This window comes from Suncus etruscus, chromosome 10 (assembly GCF_024139225.1).
Source record: "Suncus etruscus isolate mSunEtr1 chromosome 10, mSunEtr1.pri.cur, whole genome shotgun sequence".
NCBI lineage: Eukaryota > Metazoa > Chordata > Mammalia > Eulipotyphla > Soricidae > Suncus > Suncus etruscus.
Window position 1 is genome coordinate 183,373 of NC_064857.1, and position 24,955 is coordinate 208,327.

At 37.6% G+C, this 24,955-nt stretch overlaps 1 protein-coding gene across 1 annotated transcript in view; it reads right to left on the reverse strand.

Moving 5' to 3' along the window:
- Positions 1–24,955, reverse strand: part of ST18 (ST18 C2H2C-type zinc finger transcription factor) — a 155,191-nt gene that overhangs the window by 17,603 nt on the left and 112,633 nt on the right. The window contains exon 16 of the mRNA XM_049782434.1: positions 6,629–6,717. Coding sequence (XP_049638391.1) covers positions 6,629–6,717 — 89 coding nt within the window. The remainder of the gene's footprint in view (positions 1–6,628; positions 6,718–24,955) is intronic.

A 24,955-nucleotide genomic window follows, 5' to 3' on the forward strand; every position in this document is an offset into this window, starting at 1 on the left:
ATGGGTACCTTTAGAGGGTTTGCATTAAATCTCTACAATGCTTTGGTGAGTACTGCAATGTTAATGATGTTAATCCTGCCAATCCATGAGCAGGGTATGTGTTTCCATTTCAGTGTGTCCTCTCTTATTTCTTGGAGCAGTGTTTTCTTTGTATAGGTTTTTTTTTTGTATAGTTTTCTTTGTATAGGTCCTTTACATCTTTAGTCAAGTTGACTCCAAGATATTTGAGTTTGTGTGGCACTATTGTGAATGGGGTTGTTTTCTTAAGGTCCATTTCTTATTATTGGTGTATAGAAAGGCCATTGATTTTTGTGTGTTAATTTTGTAGCCTGCCACCTTGCTATATGAGTCTATTGTTTCTAGAAGCTTTTTGGTAGAGTCTTTAGGGTTTTCTAAGTAGAGCATCATGCCATCTGTAAACAGTGAGAGCTTGACTTCTTCCTTTCCTATCTGGATGCACTTAATATCTTTTTTTTTTTGCCTGATCACTATAGCAAGTACTTCCAGTGCTATGTTGAATAGGAGTGGTGAGAGAGGACAACCTTGCCTTGTGCCAGAATTAAGAGGGAAGGCTTTTATTTTTTCTCCATTGAAGATAATATTTGCCACTGGCTTGTGGTAGATGGCTTTAATTATATTCAGAAAGGTTCCTTCCACTCTCATCTTGCTGAGAGTTTTGATCAAGAATGGGTGTTGGACCTTATCAAATGCTTTTCTGTGTCTATTGATATATTCATGTGATTTTTATTTTTCTTGTTGTTGTTGTTGTGTATTATGTTGATAGATTTACGGATGTTAAACCATCCTTGCATTCCTGGGATGAAACCTACTTGATCATAATGAATTATCTTTTTTATGAGGCACTGTATCCTATTTGTCAGGATTTTGTTGAGGATCTTTGCATCTGTGTTCATCAGCGATATTGCTTTATAATTTTCTTTTTTCGTAGCATCTCTGTCTGGTTTAGGTATCAAGGTAATGGTGGATTCATAAAAGCTATTTGAAAGTGTTCCCGTTTTTTTGATTTCAGCGAAGAGTTTTGCCTGGATTGGTAGCAGTTCCTCTCGGAAGGTTTGAAAGAATTTATTAGTGAATCCATCTGGGCCTGGGCTTTTGTTTTTGGGCAGACATTTGATTACCATTTTAATTTCATCAGTAGTGATGAGGGTGTTTAGATATGCTACATCCTCTTTATTCAACTGTGGGAAGTTAAAAGAGTCCAAGAATTTTTCCATTTCTTTCAGGTTCTCATTTTTAGTGGCATAGAGTTTCTCAACGTAGTTTCTGATTACCCTTTGCATCTCTGCAATATTGGTAGTGATATCCCCTTTTTCATTTCTAAAACAAGTTATCAAGTTTTTCTCTCTCTTTCTTTGTTAGTTTTGCTACTGGTCTATCTATGTTGTTTATTTCTTCAAAGAACCAACTTCTGCTTTCGTTGATCTTTCGGATTGTTTTTGGGTTTCCACTTCATTGAGTTCTACTCTCAGCTTTGTTATTTCCTTCTGTCTCCCTATTTTTGGGTCCTTTTGTTGAGCACTTTGTAAGTCTATGAGCTGCGTCATTAAGCTATTCAGGTAGGCCCCTTCTTCCTTTCTGATGTGTGCTTGCAAAGCTATAAATTTTCCTCTCAGTACTGCTTTTGCTGTGTCCCATAAGTTCTGATAGTTTGTGTCTTTATTATCATTTGTTTCCAGGAAAGTTTTGATTTCCTCTTTGATTTCATCTTGGACCACTGGTTATACAGTATGAGGCTGTTGAACTTCAGGTGTAAAAGTTTTTCTTCTGTGTCCTTTTGGAATTCACATATTATTTTAGAGCCTTGTGGACAGTGAAGTTAGCCTGCACAATTTCTAAATTTCTATCCTCTTGATATTATGGAGGTATGTTTTATGTGCCAGCATTAGTCTATCTTGGAGAATGTCTCATGTACTTTGGAGAAAAATGTGTATCCAGGTTTCTGGGGATGGAGTGTCCTATATATATATATATCTACTAGGCCTCTTTCTTCCATTTCTCTTCTCAGGTCTAGTATATTCTTGTTAGGTTTCAGTCTGGTTGACCTATCCAGTGTTGACAAAACTGTGTTGAGGTATCCCACAATTATTGTGTTGTTATTGATATTATTTTTCAGATTTGTCAACAATTGTATTAAATATTTTGCTGGCCCCTCATTTGGTGCATATATTTTTAGGAGAGTAATATCTTCCTGCTGTACATACCCCTTGATTAATACAAATTGTCCATCTTTGTCCCTTAAAACTTACCTGAATATGAAGTTTGCATCATCTGATATTAGTATGTGCACTCCAGCTTTTTTATGGGTGTTGTTTGCTTGGATAATTTTCCTCCAACCTTTTATTTTGAGTCTATGTTTGTTCTGACTATTCAGGTGCATTTCTTGTAGGCAGCAGAAGGTTAAATTGAGTTTTTTGATCCATTTAGTCACTCTGTGTCTCTTAACTGGTGCATTTAGTCCATTGAGATTGAGATAAAGGATTGTCCTGGGATTTAATGCCATCTTTATATCGAAATTTGGTGTACCTTTTGGTCAGTTTAGTCTTAAAGTAGGTCTTAAGTTTTTCTCTTAAGAATGGTTTATGTCTGTAAAATTTCTGTCTGTGAAACCATGTATTCTTCTGTCAAACCTGAAAGTGAGTTTTGCTGGGTACAGCATTCTAGGTGAACCATTTATTTCATTGAGTTTTGTCACTCTGTCCCATCACTGCTTTCTGGCCTTGAGTGTTTCTAGTGACAACTCTGCTGTAAATCTCAAGGATGTTCCCTTGAATGTAATTTCCCTTTTTGATCTTGCTACTTTCGGAATTCTGTATCTATCTGTGGGATTCGTCATTGTGACTAGGATGTGTCTTGGAGTATTTTTTTCTGGGATTTCTATTGGTTGCTACTCTTTGGGCTTGCATGATTTGATTGCATATGTTCTTTAGCTCTGGAAGTTTCTCTTTAACGATGTTCTTGACCATTGATTCTTCGTGGAAAATTTCTTCCTGGGTCTCTGGGACTCCAATGATTGTTAAGTTGTTTCTGTTGAGTTATTCATAGACTTCTATTTTCATCTGTTCACATTTTTTGACTAATTTTTCCATTTTCTGTTTATTTGCTGTAAGTTTTTTCCCCAATCTCTCTTGCTGTATGGAGTTGTTATTTATTTCATCTTCCACAGCACCAATTCTATTCTCAGCTTTTTTTACCTTCTTGAAGAGGTTATCCATTTTGTCATTCAATTCATTTAGTGAGTTTTCCAGGCCTGTTATTTGACCTGTTATTTCAGATTGGAGTTTTCTGATAATCTGTCTGTATATTTTCTTGGTTCTTATCAGTGTTCTGTTCAACTCGACCCATGGTTTCTTTGAGTTCTTTGAGCATCTTCCATATTTCTTTTCTAAAGTCCTTATCTGAGAGATTGATTAGTTGGTTGGCTGTTTTCTGGTCACCAGATGTGTTATCTTCATTCTCTATGTCTGGTGCTGACCTGCATTGTTTCCACATTGTCATACTTGTATTGTGAGCTTTTCTATGTGTTGTGGTAATATTCATTGGCTAAATGATGTGTGCGGCCATGCTCCTCTGGCTCCACCCTTCCTGGGTGGGTCAATTCGCCTCCAAGGAAGGGGAGACCTCTGTGGATGAAGCGTTACACAGGATCAAATCTTAGGTCCAAGCACTCAGTAGAGAAAACAGTCCAGAGAGAAATGCTGGGCTTCAGTGATCCAGCACAGTCCCTAGTGTGATGTTTTCTTTTTGTTGCAGTGGCGTTCTCTCATCAGAAAGAGCTCATTGGCTGGGAAGTGAAGCAGAGCAACATGCTCTTCTGGAGCCTCTGGGAAAGCGATTTTTCTGGGCCCTTTTCAGCCCACTCCCAAGAGGTTCAGGAGACAGGACAGTGGAAAAACACACAGAGGCAACACATAGTTTCTCACAGTCGGTAACCACTGGCGGGTGTAGCCAGCTTGACGTCACAAACAGGAAACTTGCCTTTCTGAAGAATACTGTGGATAGCCGATTTTCATGGTCGGACAAAGTTCCTTGGTGTTCTGGTCCTCGGATGAGCCTCTGTGAGTGCTATTTTTTTTTGGCCCTTTTCGGCCCACTCCCAAGAGTTTCAGGAGAAAGGACAGTGGAAAAAAACTAATGCAAATTTTTGTTTGTTTTGGGTCACACTCAGAAGCTCTCAGGTTTAGTATATATTCCTGCTCTGCGCTGAAAAACTACTTCAAGCAGGCTCTGGGGACCCTATGGAATGCCAGGGATTGAATCTGGCTCAGCCATGTGCAAGGCAAAAGACCTATCCGCTGTGATAGCACTCTAAACCCAATGTAAATTTTACATAATTTAACTGGGCTGAAGGTAATACAACATGTTATCTAATTCAATTAATTGGCTGAATGATTATATAAAGTTTAACTATGTAATACTCTAATACATTTAAAGTCAGATGCACCTTATTTTTAAATGCAATTTGTCTTCTTTAATGACCGAGGAAGTGTTGATTTTGTTTTATTTCTGACTCATGTAGAAAACTATCATACTGTGACCTTGTTTCAAGCAGAGGACTACAACAGGGTGGTTAATTGTTAGAACTCGAGAATTAGTGTTGATCTTTCTTTACCCTTAGACTATCCATTGAACTACACAGTTGGCTTTATCTTCCTGTATTAGTTGCTACAGATTTTCATGTTTCACAATAGTAGCAGCATCTTGCTCATTAGATCGCAAATTTGCTTAATTTTTAGTTTCCCAGTATACTCCAAACGCCCTCATTCTAGACATGTGTTAATGTACTCCAACCATATCCAGTTGTATCATCTCAGGAGTGCCCACTTGAAGATAGAGGGATTCTGGCATTCTCTGGAGGAATGTAGATTAGTTCCACTAGTCTAGGTCTCTGCAGTCTTTCAAAAGACTCTTGTGGACCAGCTGAGGCAAATATCTGACCAAATCCTATCTATGCCTGTAGAGTTTCTATGGAATTGGTTGTAGTGCATTGGTTTACTTATCCATTCATATCTTTGTTAGGGATGGACTGTGACTAACACTGCAGGCACTGTAGAAATGTTGTGCTAATGATGAGTGTTCCTAAGCTTCTAATTCTTATGCTTTATCTGCTCATTTCCACTGTTTTACTGTGAAATTTTATCTGAAAGTATGCATTTCGCAGTGAGTATATATGCTCCTTTGCTTTGGTTTTTAATAACCTGAAGTCAAATTTGAGATTTTTTCCCATTCACTGTGGAACAGCTTGATTTACACATTATTTTAGTTATCCATTGGATTTCCTTCTCATCTTGTTTTCTTTTATCTAATTTGGAGGGGCTGCAGGCAACACACTGTCAACCATATTCAGGGATTACTCTTGGCCCTGTGCTCAGTAGTCATTCTGGGCATTCCTTGAGGGACTATATGCTGTGGATCAAATCCAAAATAGTTGAATGCAGAACAAGCACCTTAACCTTTGCACTTTGCCTGCAGTCTTGTTTTATTTATTAAAATTCACTTTAATTAGTTTTTATAAATGATTTTTTTATTCCCATTGCAATGTTTGGGGTTTTGTTGTTGTTTTTGTTTTTGGGCCACACCTGGTGGTGCTCAGAGATTACTCCTGGTTCTGAGTTCAGAAATTTCTCCTGGCTCGGAGGACCATATGGGATGGCAAGAATTGAACTCAGGTCCATCCTGGGTCTGCTACGTTCGACCCCTCTCATTGTACTGCTTGGAAAAAAAGTGATTATATAAAATAAATACATACAAATTAAGTTTTACCGGTTTCACTAAATATGTACTAAGGGGCATTTGGGGAGTAGGAAGTATTTTTGGGAATAATAAAAGTCTCTGAAGAATTTTTTTACCAGACAGCTGAATAAAGCACTTAATAATCAAAAGACAATTGGACAGTACAAATATAGAACTCAGAAACTATACAATCACTTTAATGAAGAAATTATAATGAAGAAATATATACAAATACAGTTAGATATATAGATAAGATTTAGCTATAGATAATGATGCTAAATTTAAATCAATCAAATTTAGTTTAAAATATATTTCAAGCACAGGATGAAATGAAATGATTCAACAAGAGATTAAAACTATTTTCTCAAAATTTGGCATGAAGCATACACTAGAACATACATAAATGCACACACATATTCATGATCATAAAATTATTTTATTTTACATATTGAAGAAGTTCAACAAATGAATCTTAACTTATTGATTATAATTGCTTAATTTTCTCTGTTGTAGATTCCAATTAAAAAGTAAGAAAAAGTGGCAGGATGATAGTGGTTAGGGCACTTGCTTTATACATGGATGACTCAGATTTGATCCCCAGTATTCCATATAATCCCCTGAGCAGCACCATGAGTGATCCCTGAGCAAAGAATCAGAAGTAAACTCCTGATCATCTCTGGGCGTGGTCCCCAAACCAAAATAAAAAAGTAAGAAGAAAAACCCAATATTTATAAGAACCAAATATTTAGTTTATATTTGTGGATGATTCCTTATTATATATTAAATTATAGTTCACAGAGTATAAACTGGCAGGGAGACTCTGGGGAATTGCTTTCTAGAGCTAGGTGCAGCTATTACTTCTAGTTTCACATCTTACCTCCAGTTGCTTTGAGTTTGATGGTCATTAGTTCCTCTGAAACTTTGCTCTTTTTTATGGCTTGTGCATTTAATGGACATCCAGATAAGCTGTAAAAATAGAAATTATACCGACGTGTGAAATTTGTATTATTAGCATACTGAAAAATGTGTATTATTATTTAAAACAAAATTCAAAGTTTACGATTAACAGTTCTGGCCTAGTAATAATATTATACAGCCTAAAGACTATGGTAGAGAGTAATATCTTAAAAAAAAGTGGGAGAGATAGGACAGGTGTTAAGGTGTTTTCCTGGCATGTGGCTATGTAAGGTTTAATCTCCATCCCTACATATGGTTCTAAGATTAGTGCCAGGAGCACAGATTCAGGAGTAAGTCCTGAGTATCAGCAGGTGTGGCCTTTGAGGCTCCCCCCAAACAAAACCCAAAGCAGAAAAACAAAAACTTATCCTCAAATAATATAAATTATTTTTTTAGAGAACAAAAATATATTCATGTAATCATGCTGGGGAATCAAATGAGGGTGTGTTGAATGCCACCAAATGCCTTAGCTCCTGTTTCTGGATCCTAAATCTTTTTTCTTAAATAACTAATTATACTGGTGATATAATTGTCAACTTTGTTAAAATGTTACTGATATACATGCACAGCAGGAATTTTTTATAGCAGTTGCTAATTTATTTTTTGTAACTGTAAAATTGTACATAGAAATTATGAGTAAGAATTCCAGGTTAGTAAAAATTCTATGAATAATAAAGCAGAATCAATTTTGTCTGTTTACTAAAACATTAGTAGCCTAATCTTCATAAAATTACTCAAATTAATACAAGCTCTATTCCCTTACAACCACAATTTTGGGTATGGAAAAATTATAAATTGTTCTTAAACTTTAAAAGTCTTATTTTTCATGAAAATTAATCTCTACCCAGAAATGACAAAGAAAGATACTAGAAGCATATTCAGAAGCAATCACCGCTGAATAGAGCTGTTACTTGTTCTTTAATAGCTTCAATATCCAGCAGTACTTCTTCCTTTAATGAATCTGCTTTACTTAAATTGTACCAAAATTGTAATATGAGTGGAGAAAGTATGAAATTTTACACATAAATGTCACATAGCGGCCTCATCGATACAACAGAGGGCATGGCATTTGCCTTGCATGTGGCCGACCCAGCTTCAGTCCCTGACATCCCATATGTGCCCCCAAATCTAGACCAGAAATAACTTTGAGTGGTGCTGGGTATGGCCCTCCAAGTCACATGATATTCATATTCTAAGCAGTATGGTAATTGAATTTGAAATTCTGCTGGAACTTTGGAGATAGGGTGTTTACATTAAAAAATAGCATAATCAACCATTTAAAACATTTTTGATGGGGACTTGAGAAATAGTACAGAGGTTACAGTGCCAACCTTGCATGTGGTTGATTCTGGTTCAATCCCTGACACTACATATGGTCCCCTGAGCACCAAGCCAAGAGTCAGCCCTGGTGTCTGTCAGATGTGGCTCTAAAACCATTAACAAGTAAAAAATCTTCCAAAACAGAACTAAAATTGTCCAACATTTTCCCCAAGTGAAATGAAAAGACTAACTACCTAATTGCAGGAAATCTCTGAAAATACTTTATTTGTTACTGAATTATCTCTTAAATTTACTGAGAAAATTTCAAAACTATTACTATATTTATAGTAGTATTCTTTACAATAGTTAAACCATGGAATCAACTTCAATTCCTTTTGGAGGAATACTAAATAAAGAAGTAGGAGAATACAATTTGTTACTGAAGATGAAAATTTTGCCTCTTGTGACAACGTAAATAGAACTTGAGGTGATTATACTAAGTGAAATTAGCACAGAAATAAAAGCCTAGACATATTGATTTAATGTGGCTCAAAAGGAATAAAGTAAATTAATTAACAAAGTATAATAATAAGAGTTATAGTCTGTTAAAATATTGTGTGTATCAGAGTTTAAAGAGAAGGGTATAGGTAATAATTTGGTTGTGTGTTGATACTAGAAGTGTAAGTATAAATACATAACAAGTTATGTACTTGTACTTTCAAAATTATGATAAATGAAAAAGTTGATTTGAAAATAAAACATATTTTCAGTAACAATTTGGTTATAGTTCATGAAGAGACAATTCTTTTCATCTCAAAGATTAGGATACTTTCTAAAATAAAAGAGACTTCTATGAAAGCTTAGTGAATTTACTTTTTAAAATTCCAGGTTATTGCCAATAATATTCTGTGGAACATAGAATAATTAATATATAATATAGTAGATTCAAAATAGATGTTTTAAAAATATAAAATATTAAATATTTTATGTAGAAAAAGAATTATAAAAAAGTACAAATTAAAGTTTGATTGTGACTTTCTCTTTAAAATTTTTTTTTATTTTCACCAAAATAAGGACGTCAAAAAAAAAAAAAAAAAAAAGGAGTAAGAAATGGCTGGATGTGGGGGTTTCCAGGCAGAGTGCTGATTGCTCTACCTGCAGAGTCTCCACCCGGCTGTGCTTCTTCTGAGGAAACTGAGCACCTGAAGGGAGCCCTGTCCTACCCTTCTCTGTCTTTCCTGAACTCTGGAAGCTCTCCTCAGAGCCCTGGGAAACAAATCCCAAAGAAACTACATTCGGAAGCTACCCAGCTAGCCAGTGACTCTCCTCAGAGTCCTGGGAAGTGAACCCCAAAAATACAGCATTCTGAAGCTGCCCAGCGAGCAAGTGAAAACTACGCCTGACCAGTGGGGCCCGACTGTGAAAAACTGTGAGTTCTGCCTGTGTGTGTCTCTCTGCTATCCTGTTGCGTGAACCTCCTGAGAGTGGGCTGAAAAGAGGCTCCAGAAGGCACTTAGCTCCACTTCACTATGCAGCCATGCGCTCTTTCTAAAAAAAGAACACCATCACAAGAAGAAAAAAAACACACTAAGAACTGTGCTGGATCACAGAAGCAAGAATTTCTCTCCAGACTGTCTTCTCTGCTGTGTGCTCGGGCCTAAGATTTGATCTTGTGTGAGGCTTCATCCACGGAGGACTCCCCTACCTTGGAGGCAAGTCGGCCCATCCAGATAGGGCGGAGCCAGAGAAGTGTGTTGCCTGCATCATATAACCAATGAATACCACCACAACACATAGAAAAACCCAAAATACAAGTGTGACAATGGGGAAACAACGCAGGCCAGCATCAGACATAGAGAATAAAGATGACAATTCTGAGGACCAGATAATGACCAACCAACTAATCAATCTCTCAGATAAGGACTTTAGAGTAGCAATATGGAATATGCTCAAAGAACTCAAAGAAACCATGAATAGAGTAGAACAGAAAACTAATAAGAATCAAGAAAATATGAAGACAGAAATCACAAAACTCCAAACTGAAATAACATGTCAACTAACAGGCCTGAAAAAATCAGTAAACGAAGTGAATGACAAAATGGATAAGCTCTGGGACAGGGTATCAGAAGCTGAGAATAGACTTGGTGCTGTGGAAGATGAGATACATAACAATTCCATACAACAGGAGAGATTGGAAAAAAAACTTAAAACAAATGAACAGACAATGGAAAAATTAGTCAAAGAATGGGAACAGATGAAAATAGAGGTCTATGATAAGATCAACAGAAACAACTTAAGAATCATTGGAGTCCCAGAGACCCAGGAAGAAAATTTCCAGGAAGAATCAACGGTCAAGAACATCATTAAAGAGAAACTCCCAGAGCTAAAGAATATATGTGATCAAATCCTGCATGCTCGAAGAGTACCAACCAAAAGAGACCCAAGAAAAACCACCCCAAGACACATCCTAGTCACGATGACAAATACCACAGATAGAGACAGAATTCTGAAAACAGCAAGATCAAAAGGGGAAATTACATTCAAGCAAGCATCCTTGAGATTTACAGCAGACCTGTCACCAGAAACACTCAATGCCAGAAAGCAGTGGTGGGATATTGTGACAAGACTGAATGAAATGAATGCTTCACCTAGAATACTGTACCCAGCAAAACTCACTTTCCGGTTTGACGGAAGAATACATGGTTTCACAGACAAAAAACAGCTCAGAAACTTTACAGACTCAAAACCAGTCTTAAGAGAAAAACTGAAAGACCTAATTTAAAACAAGACTAACCAAAAGACACACCAAATTTCGATATAAAGATGGCATTAAATCCCAGGATAATTCTTTCTCTCAATGTCAATGGACTAAATACACCAGTTAAGAGACACAGAGTGGCTAAATGGATCAAAAAACTCAATCCAACCTTCTGCTGCCTACAAGAAACGCACCTGAATAGTCAGAACAAACATAGACTCAAAAAAAAAGGCTGGGGGCCGGGCGGTGGCGCTAAAGGTAAGGTGTCTGCCTTGCCAGCGTTAGCCTAGGACGGACCACGGTTCGATCCCCCGGTGTCCCATATGGTCCCCCAAGCCAGGAGCGACTTCTGAGCGCATAGCCAGGAGTAACCCCTGAGCGTTACCGGGTGTGGCCCAAAAACCAAAAAAAAAAAAAAAAAAAAAAAAAAAGGCTGGAGAAAAGTTATCCAAGCAAACAACACCCATGAAAAAGCTGGAGTGGCCATACTAATATCAGATAATGCAAACTTTATACTCAGGAAGGTTGTAAGGGATGAAGATGAACATTTTATATTAATCAAGGGGTATGTAGAGCAGGAAGAATTCACTCTCCTAAACATATATGCACCAAATGAGGGGCCAGCAAAATATTTAAAACAACTGTTGACAAATCTGAAAAACAATATCAATAACAACACAATAATTGTGGGGGACCTCAACACTGCTTTGTCAACACTGGATAGGTCAACCAGACTGAAACCCAACAATAATATACTAGACCTGAGGAGAGAAATGGAAGAAAGAGGCCTAGTGGATATATATAGTAAACTCCATCCCCAGAAACCTGGATACACATTCTTCTCCAATGTACATGGGACATTCTTCAGGATAGACTACATGCTGGCACATAAAACATACCTCCATAAGATCAAGAGGATAGAAATTTTGCAGACTACCTTCGCTGACCACAAGGCTCTGAAATTATTTGTGAACTCCAAAGGGACTCAGAAGAAACACTTTTACACCTGGAAGTTAAACAGCCTCATGCTCAATAACCAGTGGGTCCGAGATGAAATCAAGGAGAAAATCAAAAGGTTCCTGGAAACAAATGACAATAAAGACACAAATTATCAGAACTTATGGGACACAGCAAAAGCAGTACTGAGAGGAAAATTTATAGCTTAGCAAGCACACATCAGGAAGGAAGAAGGAGCTTACCCGAGTAGCTTAATGACACAGCTAATAGAACTAGAAAGTACTCAACAAAAGGACCCAAGAATAGGAAGACAGAAGGAAATAACAAAGCTGAGAGCAGAAATCAATGAAGTGGAAACCCAAAAAAAATTCCGAAAGATCAACGAAAGCAGAAGTTGGTTCTTTGAAAAAATAAACAAGATTGATAGACCACTGGCAAACCTAACAAAGAAAGAGAGCCAGAGAAACTTGATAACTTGTATTAGGAATGAAAAAGGAGAGATCACTACTGATATGACAGAGATTCAAAGGGTAATCAGAAACTACTTTGAAAAACTCTATGACACTAAAAATGAGAACATGGAAGAAATGGATAAATTCTTGAACTGTTATAATCTTCCACGGTTGAATGAAGAGGATGTAGCATATATAAACACCCCCATCACCATTGATGAAATAAAAATGGTAATCAAAAGTCTGCCCAAAAACAAAAGCCCAGGCCCAGATGGATTGACAAATGAATTCTTTCAAACTTTCCAAGATGAACTACTACCAATCCTGGCAATAATCTTTCATGAAATTGAACAAACGGAAACACTCCCAAACAGCTTTTATGAAGCCAACATCACCCTAATACCTAAACCAGACAGAGATGCTACGAAAAAAGAAAATTACAGACCAATATCGCTGATGAATGCAGATGCAAAGATCCTCAACAAAATCCTGGCAAATAGGATTCAATACCTCATTAAGAAGATCATCCACTACGATCAAGTAGGTTTCATCCCAGGAATGCAAGGATGGTTTAACATCCGTAAGTCTATCAACATAATACACAACATCAAGAACAAGAAAAATAAAAACCATATGATTATATCAATAAATGCAGAGAAAGCATTTGACAAGGTCCAACACCCATTCTTGATCAAAACTCTCAGCAAGATGGGAATGGAAGGAACCTTTCTCAATATAGTTAAGGCCATCTACCACAAGCCAGTGGCAAATATTATCCTCAATGGAGAAAAACTAAAAGCCTTCCCTCTAAATTCTGGCACAAGACAAGGCTGTCCTCTCTCACCACTCCTATTCAACATAGCACTGGGAGTACTTGCTATAGCGATTAGGCAAGAAAAAGATATCAAGGAATCCAGATAGGAAAGGAAGAAGTCAAGCTCTCACTGTTTGCAGATGACATGATGCTCTACTTAGAAAACCCTAAAGACTCTACCAAAAAGTTTCTAGAAACAATAGACTCATATACCAAGGTGTCAGGCTACAAAATTAACACACAAAAATCAATGGCCTTTCTATACACCAATAGTAATAAGGAAGAAATGGACATTAAGAAAACAACCCCATTCACAATAGTGCCACACAAACTCAAATATCTTGGAATCAACTTGACAAAAAATGTGAAGGACCTATACAAAAAAACCATAAAACTCTGCTCCAAGAAATAAGAGAGGACACGCGGAAATGGAAACGCATACCCTGCTCATGGATTGGCAGGATTAACATCATCAAAATGGCAATACTCCCCAAGGCGTTATACAGATTCAACGCTATCCCTCTAAAGATACTTATGACATTCTTCAAAGAAGTGGATCAGGCACTTTTGAAATTTGTTTGGAACAATAAACACCCTAGACTAGCTAAAGCAATCATTGGGAAAAAGAATATGGGAGGAATTACTTTCCCCAACTTTAAACTTTACTACAAAGCAATAGTTATCAAAACAGCATGGTATTGGAATAAGGACAGACCCTCAGATCAGTGGAATAGGCTTGAATACCCAGAAAATGTTCCCCAGACATACAATCACCTAATTTTTGATAAAGGAGCAGGAAATCCTAAATAGAGCAAGGAAAGCCTCTTCAACAAGTGGTGTTGACACAACTGGATAGCCACTTGCAAAAAATTGAACTTAGAGTCCCAGCTAACATCATGTACGAAGGTAAAATCCAAATGGATTAAAGACCTCGATATCAGACCCCAAACCATAAGATATATATAACATCACATAGGCAAAACTCTCCAGGACATTGAGACTACAGGCATCTTCAAGGAGGAATCTGCACTCTCCAAGCAAGTGAAAACAGAGATTAACAGATGGTAATATATTAAGTTGAGAAGCTTCTGCACCTCAAAGGAAATAGTGACCAGGATACAAGAGCCACCCACTGAATGGGAGAATCTATTCACTCAATACCCATCAGATAAAGGGCTAGTCTCCAAAATATACAAGGCACGGACAGAAATTTACAAGAAAAAAACATCTAATCCCATCAAAAAATGGGGAGAAGAAATGAACAGACACTTTGACAAAGAAGAAATACAAATGGCCAAAAGACACATGAAGAAATGCTCCACATCACTAATCATCAGGGAGATGCAAATCAAAACAACAATGAGATACCACCTCACACCACAGAGAATGGCACACATCACAAAAAATGAGAACAAACAGTGCTGGCGGGGATGTGGAGAGAAAGGAACTCTTATCCACTGCTGGTGGGAATGCCGTCTAGTTCAACCTTTATGGAAAGCAATATGGAGATTCCTCCAAAAACTGGAAATCGAGCTCCCATACAACCCAGTTATACCACTCCTAGGAATATACCCTAAGAATACAAAAATACAATAAAAAAATCCCTTCCTTACACCTATATTCATTGCAGCACTATTTACCATAGCAAGACTCTGGAAACAACCAAGATGCCCTTCAACAGACGAATGGCTAAAGAAACTGTGGTACATATACACAATGGAATATTATGCAGCTGTCAGGAGAGATGAAGTCATGAAATTTTCCTATACATGGATGTACACAGAATCTATTATGCTGAGCGAAATAAGTCAGAGAGAGAGAGAAAAACGCAGAATGGTCTCACTCATCTATGGGTTTTAAGAAAAATGAAAGACATTCTTGCAATAATAAATTTCAGACACAAAAGAGAAAAGAGCTGGAAGTTCCAGCTCACCTCAGGAAGCTCACCACAAAGAGTGATGAGTTTAGTTAGAGAAATAACTACATTTTGAACTGTCCTAATATTGAGAATGTATGAGGGAAATGTAGAGCCTGTTTAGAGTACAGGTGGGGGTTGGGTGGGGAGGAGGGAGATTTGAGACTTGGGTGATGGGAATGTTGCACTGGTGATGGGTGGTGTTCCTTTTATGACTGAAACCCAAACACAATCATGTATGTAATCAAGGTGTTTAAAGAAAAAAAAAGACAATCAATTAATCAACATATATGTGGAAAATGATTATTTTTTGCTTTTTTTCTTCTTTCTTTTTTTTTCTTTTTCCCCCTTCATAGGCACAGTAACTATTGGGGATATTATAGAGGGAATTTCCTTGTCCTAGGAGATACAGGGTTTCTTCATCCTTGAAGTGTACTGTCACGGGATTAACTATAGACTCCTTGCATGATCATTGACTCTCCCCTTGGTGCTTTTGTGGTGTATGGAAGACTTATGCTTTGTCATGTATGGTAAAATCAGTCCTCTGTATCTAGAGATCTTGGTGACTGTGTGACTCAAGGAATGGAGCTAATGATGAAGGCTTTCTTTGTGGTTCTAGCAGTTTTGCTTCTTCAGTGTCATTTTAATTCATCTTCTGTAGTTGGTGTTCTTGGTCATTAAGTTGTTCCTAGAATGGAGCCTGGGACAGAGTCTTTAGTTATGTTTCTGGAAGACCCGTTCAGTTGCGGTAGTCTCAGTTAGACCTCTAGAATTGGAGGTCCTGTTTGTTGAACAGATTGTAGACCAAAAGCTAGGTTAGAGCTTTTTGTTGTTGTTGTTAGTCCTGGGATGCATACTGTCTAGTCCTGATTGTAACAACCAGTCACCTGTATATAGCAATCTTGGTTTTTGCACAGATCAATGGGTGACATGTCTTCTGATTTTCTCTTATCGTTGGCTGGTGAGGAAGGATATCTTGCTCTTAGATCTAGTTGTTCCCATTTCCTCGTTGTCAGGTTATCAATTTAGAACTGGCGTATGTTGGCAGCAGAGCAAGATTATGAATGCCCTGGAGGGGACTTGGTTCCTGGAGCTGTTGTGGAGAACTCTGTCGTTTTTATGTCTGGGATCCGTCCAAGGCTGGACGGTCGGTGCCTATTTCCCTGGAGTCTAGGTTGGTTCACCATGACATACATTCAGGGTGGGAGATGTACCTGTGTTGTAAAAAAGTATAAGTTCTTATCACTAGTAGATAAGAGCTTGTTTTTCACATAAAATTTCCCCTATTTTTAATATGCCTTTGCAGGAAGAAGTAGTGCTACATTATATTGCTGGTGGATTTGGGAGTGGAGAGAGAAGAAAACAGACCCATGACAGAAACTAAAAATATATATGATCAGACATATCTAAAGAAAAAAGAGTTTCTTAAAAAAAATAAAAGGCCTAAATAAAGGACATAATTAAAGGAATAAAGTGGGGCTGGGAGGGATAGCATGGAGGCAAGGCGCCTGTCCTTCCCACATGTTCCCCCATGCCCACCAGAGGCAACTTCCGGGCACAGAGCCAGGAGCACCCTCCAAGTGCTGCCAGCTGTAACCCAAAAAAAGCACAAAACAAATCAAATCAAAAAACTAAAAGTAGAACAAAACAAATAATAAAAAGGGGGGGGGGGAAAGAAAGAAAAAAAAACAAAGAAAAAGAGAGAAAGTGATACAGGAGATTACATCTGGGGAGAAACAGTATAAGTATAACAGTATAAGTATAATATTGATATTGATATTGAAGTTGATGTCTCCTTTTTATTTTATATTATTTTATCTTATCTTTCTCTTTCTTTTTTGCACTCTGGCATGATTTGAATTCAGAACTGAGACTATTGTGTGGTGCTTTTCTTTATTACTGTAGGGCTCACTGGATATTTAATTTGACATTTATTTTTGTATTGCTATGGTGTTTCAATTACCTTTTTCAAGTCCTCTCTCAAATTGAGGCTGATAGCCACTAGAAGGAGTCCTTCCATTTTCAGCATATTATTATTATTATTATTATTATTATTATTATTATTATTATTTTTAATTTCTTTTGCTTAATCTTTACCCCATTCTATTGCTTTTCTTTCTCTTTTTTTTTGTCTTTTTGTTTTTTCGGGCCACACCCATTTGATGCTCAGGGGTTACTCCTGGCTAAGCACTCAGAAATTGCCCCTGGCTTGGGGGGACCATATGGGATTCCGGGGGATCGAACCGGGGTCCTTCCTTGGCTAGTGCTTGCAAGGCAGACACCTTACCTCTAGCGCCACCTCGCCGGCCCCTATTGCTTTTCTTTCCCTCAGACAAAAGCACATAACTCGACTTATCTAGCTTAGCCTCTCAAATAGAGGGAGAAACAAGGGAGGGCACCAGGACCAAACAGATGTATGATCACTGATAGTAAGCTATCATAACAATACAAAACAATACAAAAATAAATGTCAAATTAAATATCCAGTGAGCCCTACAGTAATAAAGAGAAGCACCACACAATAGTCTCGGTTCTGAATTCAAAGAGGGGACCACCTACTCTAGCAGCCCAGGGGTGATGGTGGGGGATATGGGTTGCAGAAAGGGAACGGGGAAGGGGGAGGACAAATTTGGTGGTGGGTTATCCCCTGATTCAATGTTAATATGTATCTAAAATACTAATGTGAGAGATATGTAAGCCACTATGATCAAAATAAAAATAAAAAAATTATGTTCCAAATATACTTGAAAATTTATAGAAGGAATATTTAGTCTATTCAACAGTTAATTTATCTAAACACTAATATGGCTAGATGCCATGCCTTTGCCTACCTGGAATTTATTTCCAAACTCTAGTCTGATCTTGGGCATATTTTTTATATTTACATTTAATTTTAGGGAATTTTTCTGCATTAACCTTTGTAAATTAAAGATAAGAAATATTGGCATCAACTGAGAATCTTTTATCAGTATAAAATAGAGGGTGAGAAGAGAACCATATGTAATCTAACTAGGGAATACACTATTATAAAGAATGTAATGAGTATAAAAAATTTTATTTTCTAGGCAAGTATGACCTATTTAAATGTCATAATATTTTTGCTTTTTGATTCTGAAGTTTTCATAGGTTTTCTCCTGTCTTATGTCACATATTGTGTTTTCAGGAACAATCATGGGCAAGATGAACATGTAGTTGATAAGTTTAATTTTCTTATTTTTCTTTTTTTTTTTTTTTTTTGGTTTTTCGGGCCACATCCGTTTGATGCTCAGGGGTTACTCCTGGCTAAGCGCTCAGAAATTGTCCCTGGCTTGGGGGACCATATGGGACACCGGGGGATCGAACCACGGTCCTTCCTTGGCTAGCGCTTGCAAGGCAGACACCTTACCTCTAGCGCCACCTCACCAGCCCCGATAAGTTTAATTTTCAATGTAGTATTGTTAAGTCTGCAATGTCCAATGTCCTGTAAGGACTCTGCTCTGTCCTAATGAAACTTCTTTTATCCCATACAAGACTATAGCATAAGGCCAGCTATATTATTGGAATGTAAAAAAATTAAAGTTTGCTACTATTGGGCTTATATTCATATATAAGATATATAGCTATGATATGGTGAAAATGAGGCTCTCTGGTTTCAAAAACTTAAACAAACTACTTTATTTTTGCTTCTTTTCTAGATAAAAAGTATTTTATTATTAAGTTACAGGAGTGTCAAGAGTGTTGAGAAGCCTTTAAAACTAGTTTTGCTTGAAGAAATTTAATGGTTTCAATGAGGGTTACCTAGAGCACAGACTCTTGTCTCCAAAGATTAGTGAGAAGGAAAGAAATTGAGTGAAGGAGAGATCATATGTGAAATGACACCGAGGGACCATGGGGACTCAGGAGAATTGTTGATATTTAGAAAGAATAAACCTAAATGTCTAAGCCATGGACTCAACTATAATAAAATCATGAGATCCAAACTTAAACAATCAAACTTAAAAAGGACTGTCGGGACCCGTGTAATAGCATATTGGTAGGGCATTTGTCTTGCATGCAGCTGGCTGGGATAAATTCTATATGGTTTCCTGATCACCACTAGGAATGACCCCTGACTGCAGAGCCAGGAGGAACCCCTGAACACTGCAGGGCGTAGCTTCAAAACAAAACACAGCCAACAAAAAATGTGCCTATTATGAGGGCTGGCTGGGGCAGGAGTGGCAATGGCATGGGAGGGCACCTGGGAACATTGGTGGGGGGTTGTTGACACTGGTGGTGGGACTGGTGCTGAAACAGTATATGTCTCAGGCTAAACTATAAATAACTTTGTAAATCACATGCTTTAAACAAAAAGATAGTTTTGTACAAGAAATTATTGGTACAACTCAACTTGCAATAGTGTAATCCTAAACTCTACAGAAATACATGGTGAGAATGCTACTCAGAATTAATAAAAGAGCTTAATAATATAATCTGTAAGTACATTTTCTGTTATAATAAAAATTTCTGTATTATAATAAAGCCTTAATTAGGGTAAGTTTATAAATTGCCTTCTTTAGGAAGATTGTTATAATTTGAAATTATGTAGGTGAAATAAAACTGCGAGATATAGAAGAGGAGGATATATAGTTAATATAGAACTATTTTTTTTATTAAGTAACGAGATAGAACCACATCTCTTTGGTTAAGAGAGAAAGAGGTAGGCTGGGAGCAGGAGTCTGGATTTGAGTCCTATAGTCAGAGGGTGGGAAAGAGAAAGAAAGGAACAAAAGGAGTGAAAAAGGAAGGAGTGAAGGAAGAATGAGTGAAAGAAGTGAAAGAAGGAAGAAGTGAAAGAAGGAAGGAAGGAGCCTGTCTTAAGTACAGGTGTGGAGGGGTGGGGAGGAGGGAGATCTGGGAAATTGGTGGTGGGAATGTTGCACTGGTGAGGGGGGGTGTTCTTTACATGACTGTAATCATATTTGTAATCACGGTGTTTAAATAAATATAATTATAAAAAAAGAAAGAAGGAAGGAAGGAATCAAGGTGTATTTTATATGATTTTCACAAAACTTACAGTTAGGTTAAATTAAAATGATTTCTTCATTGTTTTTGGTAAAGTAAAATGGCAGATTATAGTAATTAAGACTTAGTAAAATTACCAAGTGATTGCCTGTTATGATTCTCTCAGAACAATTTATCATATTATTTATTAATGTTAGTTACTCTAAAAACTGTGGTTACAACATTGTTCAGAATACAGTTGTGTTTTTCACAGATATAAAGTTATTAATGATTGAGTTTCAGTCATACAATGTACATCTTTCACCAGTGCACATTTCCCACCACCAATGTCCCCAGTTTCCTTTCTGGTCCACCCCAACCCGCCTGCTTCTGATACTCTCTCCCTCTCTCTCTCCACCTCCCTCCCTCTCTCTCTCTCTTTCTACTTTTTTTAGACTCTGATTTGCAATATTTTTGCTGAAGGGTGTCATGCCTATAAATTTATCTTATTTCAGTACCAATTCTTGTCTAGTGTCATTATCAACTGTCATTGTCATAGAAGTCCCCTCTCTGACCTAACTGTGTTATCCCACTATTTGTGACAAGCTCCCTACCACAGACTGCTTCTCCTGGCCCTCTTCTCTATATTTTCTTTGGATATTACTACCATTTTATAATGTTTTATTTTTCTATTTTTTTTAACCACACCCAGTGGTGCTCAGGGTTATTTCTGGATCTGTACCCAGAAATCACTCCTGGCAGTAATTGGGGGACCATGTAGGATTCTGGGGGTTGAACCCTGATTGGTTGCAAACAAGACAAGAGATTTACCAGTTGCATATTCTCTGGCTCTGGAATTATTGGTTTTAAAGCTTTCATTCAAAATGTGTCTGTGTAATTTATTTATTTAATTGTATTTATTTATTTATTTATTTTTTTTATTTATTTTTTTGGGGGGACACCCAGTGATGCTTAGGGGTTATGTGCTCAGAAATAGCCCCTGGCTTGGGGGACCATATGGGATGCCAGGGATCTGGGTCAGCCACAGGCAAAGAGAATGCCCTACCGCTGCATGATCACTCTGGCCCATGTATTTTAATATAAAATTGTTTATCTTCTTAGATTGCTATTTTTCAAAGAATTAGTTTGCAATAAATATTTCAGTTTGGTTTAAAAGTAATTGTATATTAATATAGTATTGATAGGTCAAATTGTTTTCAAGCATCCTCTAGAATAGTTATATAATTCAAGTTTCCTGAATATTAAATTGGGAAAGTACAAAGCTTATAACAGAGAAAGATTGAGGAAATTAGATGCACAAGTGCCCAAAATATGTGAGTCATCAAACATCAGAGTCCAGAAGATAAAGGTCTAAAGGAGGGCATCAGACTTCCTAATCTGTGCACAGGGAACCCCTAATTCTCCTGCTGTGCCTTCTTTTCTGTGACAAAGGTGGAGGGTTTGGTAGTGGTTTAAAGGCAAAAGCTTTTAAATGATCTGACCATTTCTCTCAAAAAATAAAGTACTTGGTATCCGTGTAAGAACCAATATCTCTAGTTACAAAAGACTGTCTACAACAAGCGCAACTAAGCAGAACTTTTCCTGGGACCACAAAGAAAGATGTATATCATAGGATTCACCTAGGATTTTGTACAAAAACCAAGATCTCTAGCTATATAAGATTGACTTTGTCGAGGGAGGGACTACAGAGCATGAAAACCGGCAAGGCTTTGCAAAAGCCGGCTCCCTGTGTGTGACACCAGGCGGAGAAAATCCGCGAAAGTACACCGGCCCAGTGGGGCCCAACTGTGAAAAACTGTGAGTGTGACCTGTCTATGTCTGTCTACTGTCCTTTTGCATGAAACTCTTGCGAGTGGGGCAAAAAGAGGCTCCATTGCAACAAGAAGGAAAAATCACACTAAGAATGGTGCTATATCACAGAAGCAAACATTTCTCTCCGGACTGTCTTCTCTGTTGCATGCTCGGACCTAAGATTTGACCCAGTGTGAGGCTTCATCCACAGAGGACTCCCCTCCCTTAGAGGCAAGTCAGCCCATCCAGAAAGGGAGGAACCAGAGGAGTGTGCTGCCTGCATCATATAGACAATGAATACCACCACAACACGTAGAAAAACACACAATACAAGTGTGACAATGGGGAAACAATGCAGGCCAGCATCAGACATAGAGAATGAAGATGACAATTCTGAGGACCAGATAATGACCAATCAACTAACCAACCTCTCAGATAAGTTCTTTAAACTAGCAATATGGAAGATGCTCAAAGATCTCCAAGAAACCATGGATCGAGTTGAACAGAACACTAATAAGAACCAAGAAAATATGAAGACAGAAATCACAAAACTCCAAACTGAAATAACATGTCAACTAACAGGACTGAAAAAGTCAGTAAACGAAGTGAATGACAAAATGGATAAGCTCTGGGACAGGGTATCAGAAGCTGAGAATAGACTTGGTGCTGTGGAAGATGAGATACATAACAATTCCATACAGCAGGAGAGATTGGACAAAAAACTTAAAGCAAATGAGCAGACAATGGAAAAATTAGTCAAAGAATGGGAACAGATGAAAATAGAGGTCTATGATAAGATCAACAGAAGCAACTTAAGAATCATTGGAGTCCCAGAGACCCAGGAAGAAAATTTCCAGGAAGAATCAACGGTCAAGAACATCATTAAAGAGACACTTCCAGAGCTAAAGAATATATGTGATCAAATCCTGCATGCCCAAAAATTACCAACCAAAAGAGACCCCAGAAAAACCACCCAAAGACACATCCTAGTCACAATGACAAATCCCACAGATAGAGACAGAATTCTGAAAACAGCAAGATCAAAAGGGGAAATCATGTTCAAGCAAGCTTCCCTGAGATTTACAGCAGACCTGTCACCAGAAACACTCAATGCCAGAAAGCAGTGGTGGGATATTGTGACAAGACTGCATGAAATGAATGCTTCACCTAGAATACTATACCCAGCAAAACTCACTTTCTGGTTTGATGGAAGAATACATGGTTTCACAGACAAAAAACAGCTCAGAAACTTCACAGACACAAAACCAGTCTTAAGAGAAAAACTGAAAGACCTAATCTAAGACAAGACTACCCAAAAGACACACCAAATTTTGAAATAAAGATGGCGTTAAATCCCAGGACAATTCTTTCTCTCAACGTCAATGGACTAAATGCACCAGTTAAGAGACACAGAGTGGCTAAATTGATCAAAAAACTCAATCCAACCTTCTGCTGCCTACAAGAAACGCACCTGAATAGTCAGAACAAACATAGACTCAAAATAAAAGGCTGGAGAAAAATTATCCAAGCAAACAACACCCAAAAAAAGCTGGAGTGGCCATACTAATATCAGATAATGCAAACTTTATACTCAGGAAGGTTGTAAGGGACAAAGACGGACATTTTATATTAATCAAGTGGTACGTAGAGCAGGAAGAATTCACTCTCCTAAACATATATGCACCGAATGAGAGGCCAGCATAATATTTAATACAACTATTGACAAATCTAAAAAAAATAATATCAACAACAACACAATAATTGTGGGGGACCTTAACACGGCTTTGTCAACACTGGATAGGTCAACCAGACTGAAACCCAACAATAATATACTAGACCTGAGGAGAGAAATGGAAGAAAGAGGCCTAGTGGATATATATAGGACACTCCATCCCCAGAAACCTGGATACACATTCTTCTCCAATGTACATGGGACATTCTTCAGGATAGACTACATGCTGGCACATAAAACATACCTCCATAAGATCAAGAGGATAGAAATTTTGCAGACTACCTTTGCTGACCACAAGGCTCTGAAATTATTTGTGAACTCATAAGGGACTCAGAAGAAACACTTTAACACCTGGAAGTAAAACAGCCTCATGCCCAATAACCAGTGGGTTCGAGATGAAATCAAGGAGGAAATCAAAAGGTTCCTGGAAACAAATGACAATAAAGACACAAACTATCAGAACTTATGGGACACAGCAAAAGCATTACTGAGAGGAAAATTTATAGCTTTGCAAGCACACATCAGGAAGGAAGAAGGAGCTTACCTGAGTAGCTTAATGACACAGCTAATAGAACTAGAAAATGCTCAACAAAAGGACCCAAGAATAGGAAGACAAAAGGAAATAACAAAGCTGAGAGCAGAAATCAATGAAGTGGAAACTCAAAAAACAATCCGAAAGATCAACGAAAGCAGAAGTTGGTTCTTTGAAAAAATAAACAAGATTGATAGACCACTGGCAAATCTAACAAAGATAGAGAGAGAGAGAAACTTGATAACTCGTATCAGGAATGAAAAAGGAGAGATCACTACTGATATGACAGAGATTCAAAGGGTAATCAGAAACTACTTTGAAAAACTCTACGCCACTAAAAATGAGAACCTGGAAGAAATGGATAAATTCTTGGACTCTTATAATCTTCGCGGTTGAAGGAAGAGGATGTAGCATATCTAAACACCCCCATCACCATTGATGAAATTAAATCAGTAATCAAATGTCTGCACAAAAACAAAAGTCCAGGTCCAGATGGATTCACTAATGAATTCTATCAAACTTTCCAAGAGGAACTACTGCCAATCTTGGCAAGACTCTTTCATGAAATTGAACAAACAGAAACACTTCCAAATAGCTTTTATGAAGCCAACATCACCTTGATACCTAAACCAGACAGAGATGCTACCAAAGAAGAAAATTACAGACCAATATCGCTGATGAATGCAGATGCAAAGATCCTCAACAAAATCCTGGCAAATAGGATTCAATGTCTCGTTAAAAAGATCGTCCACTACGATCAAGTAGGTTTCATCCCAGGTATGCAAGGCTGGTTTAACATCCGTAAATCTATCAACTTAATACACAACATCAATAACAAGAAAAATAAAAACCACATGATCATATCAATAGATGCAGAGAAAGCATTTGATAAGGTCCAACACCCATTCTTGATCAAAACTCTCAGCAAGATGGGAATGGAGGGAACCTTTCTCAATATAGTGCAGGCCATCTACCACAAGCCAGTGGCAAATATTATCCTCAATGGAGAAAAACTAAAAGCCTTCCCTCTAAATTCTGGCACAAGTCAAGGCTGTC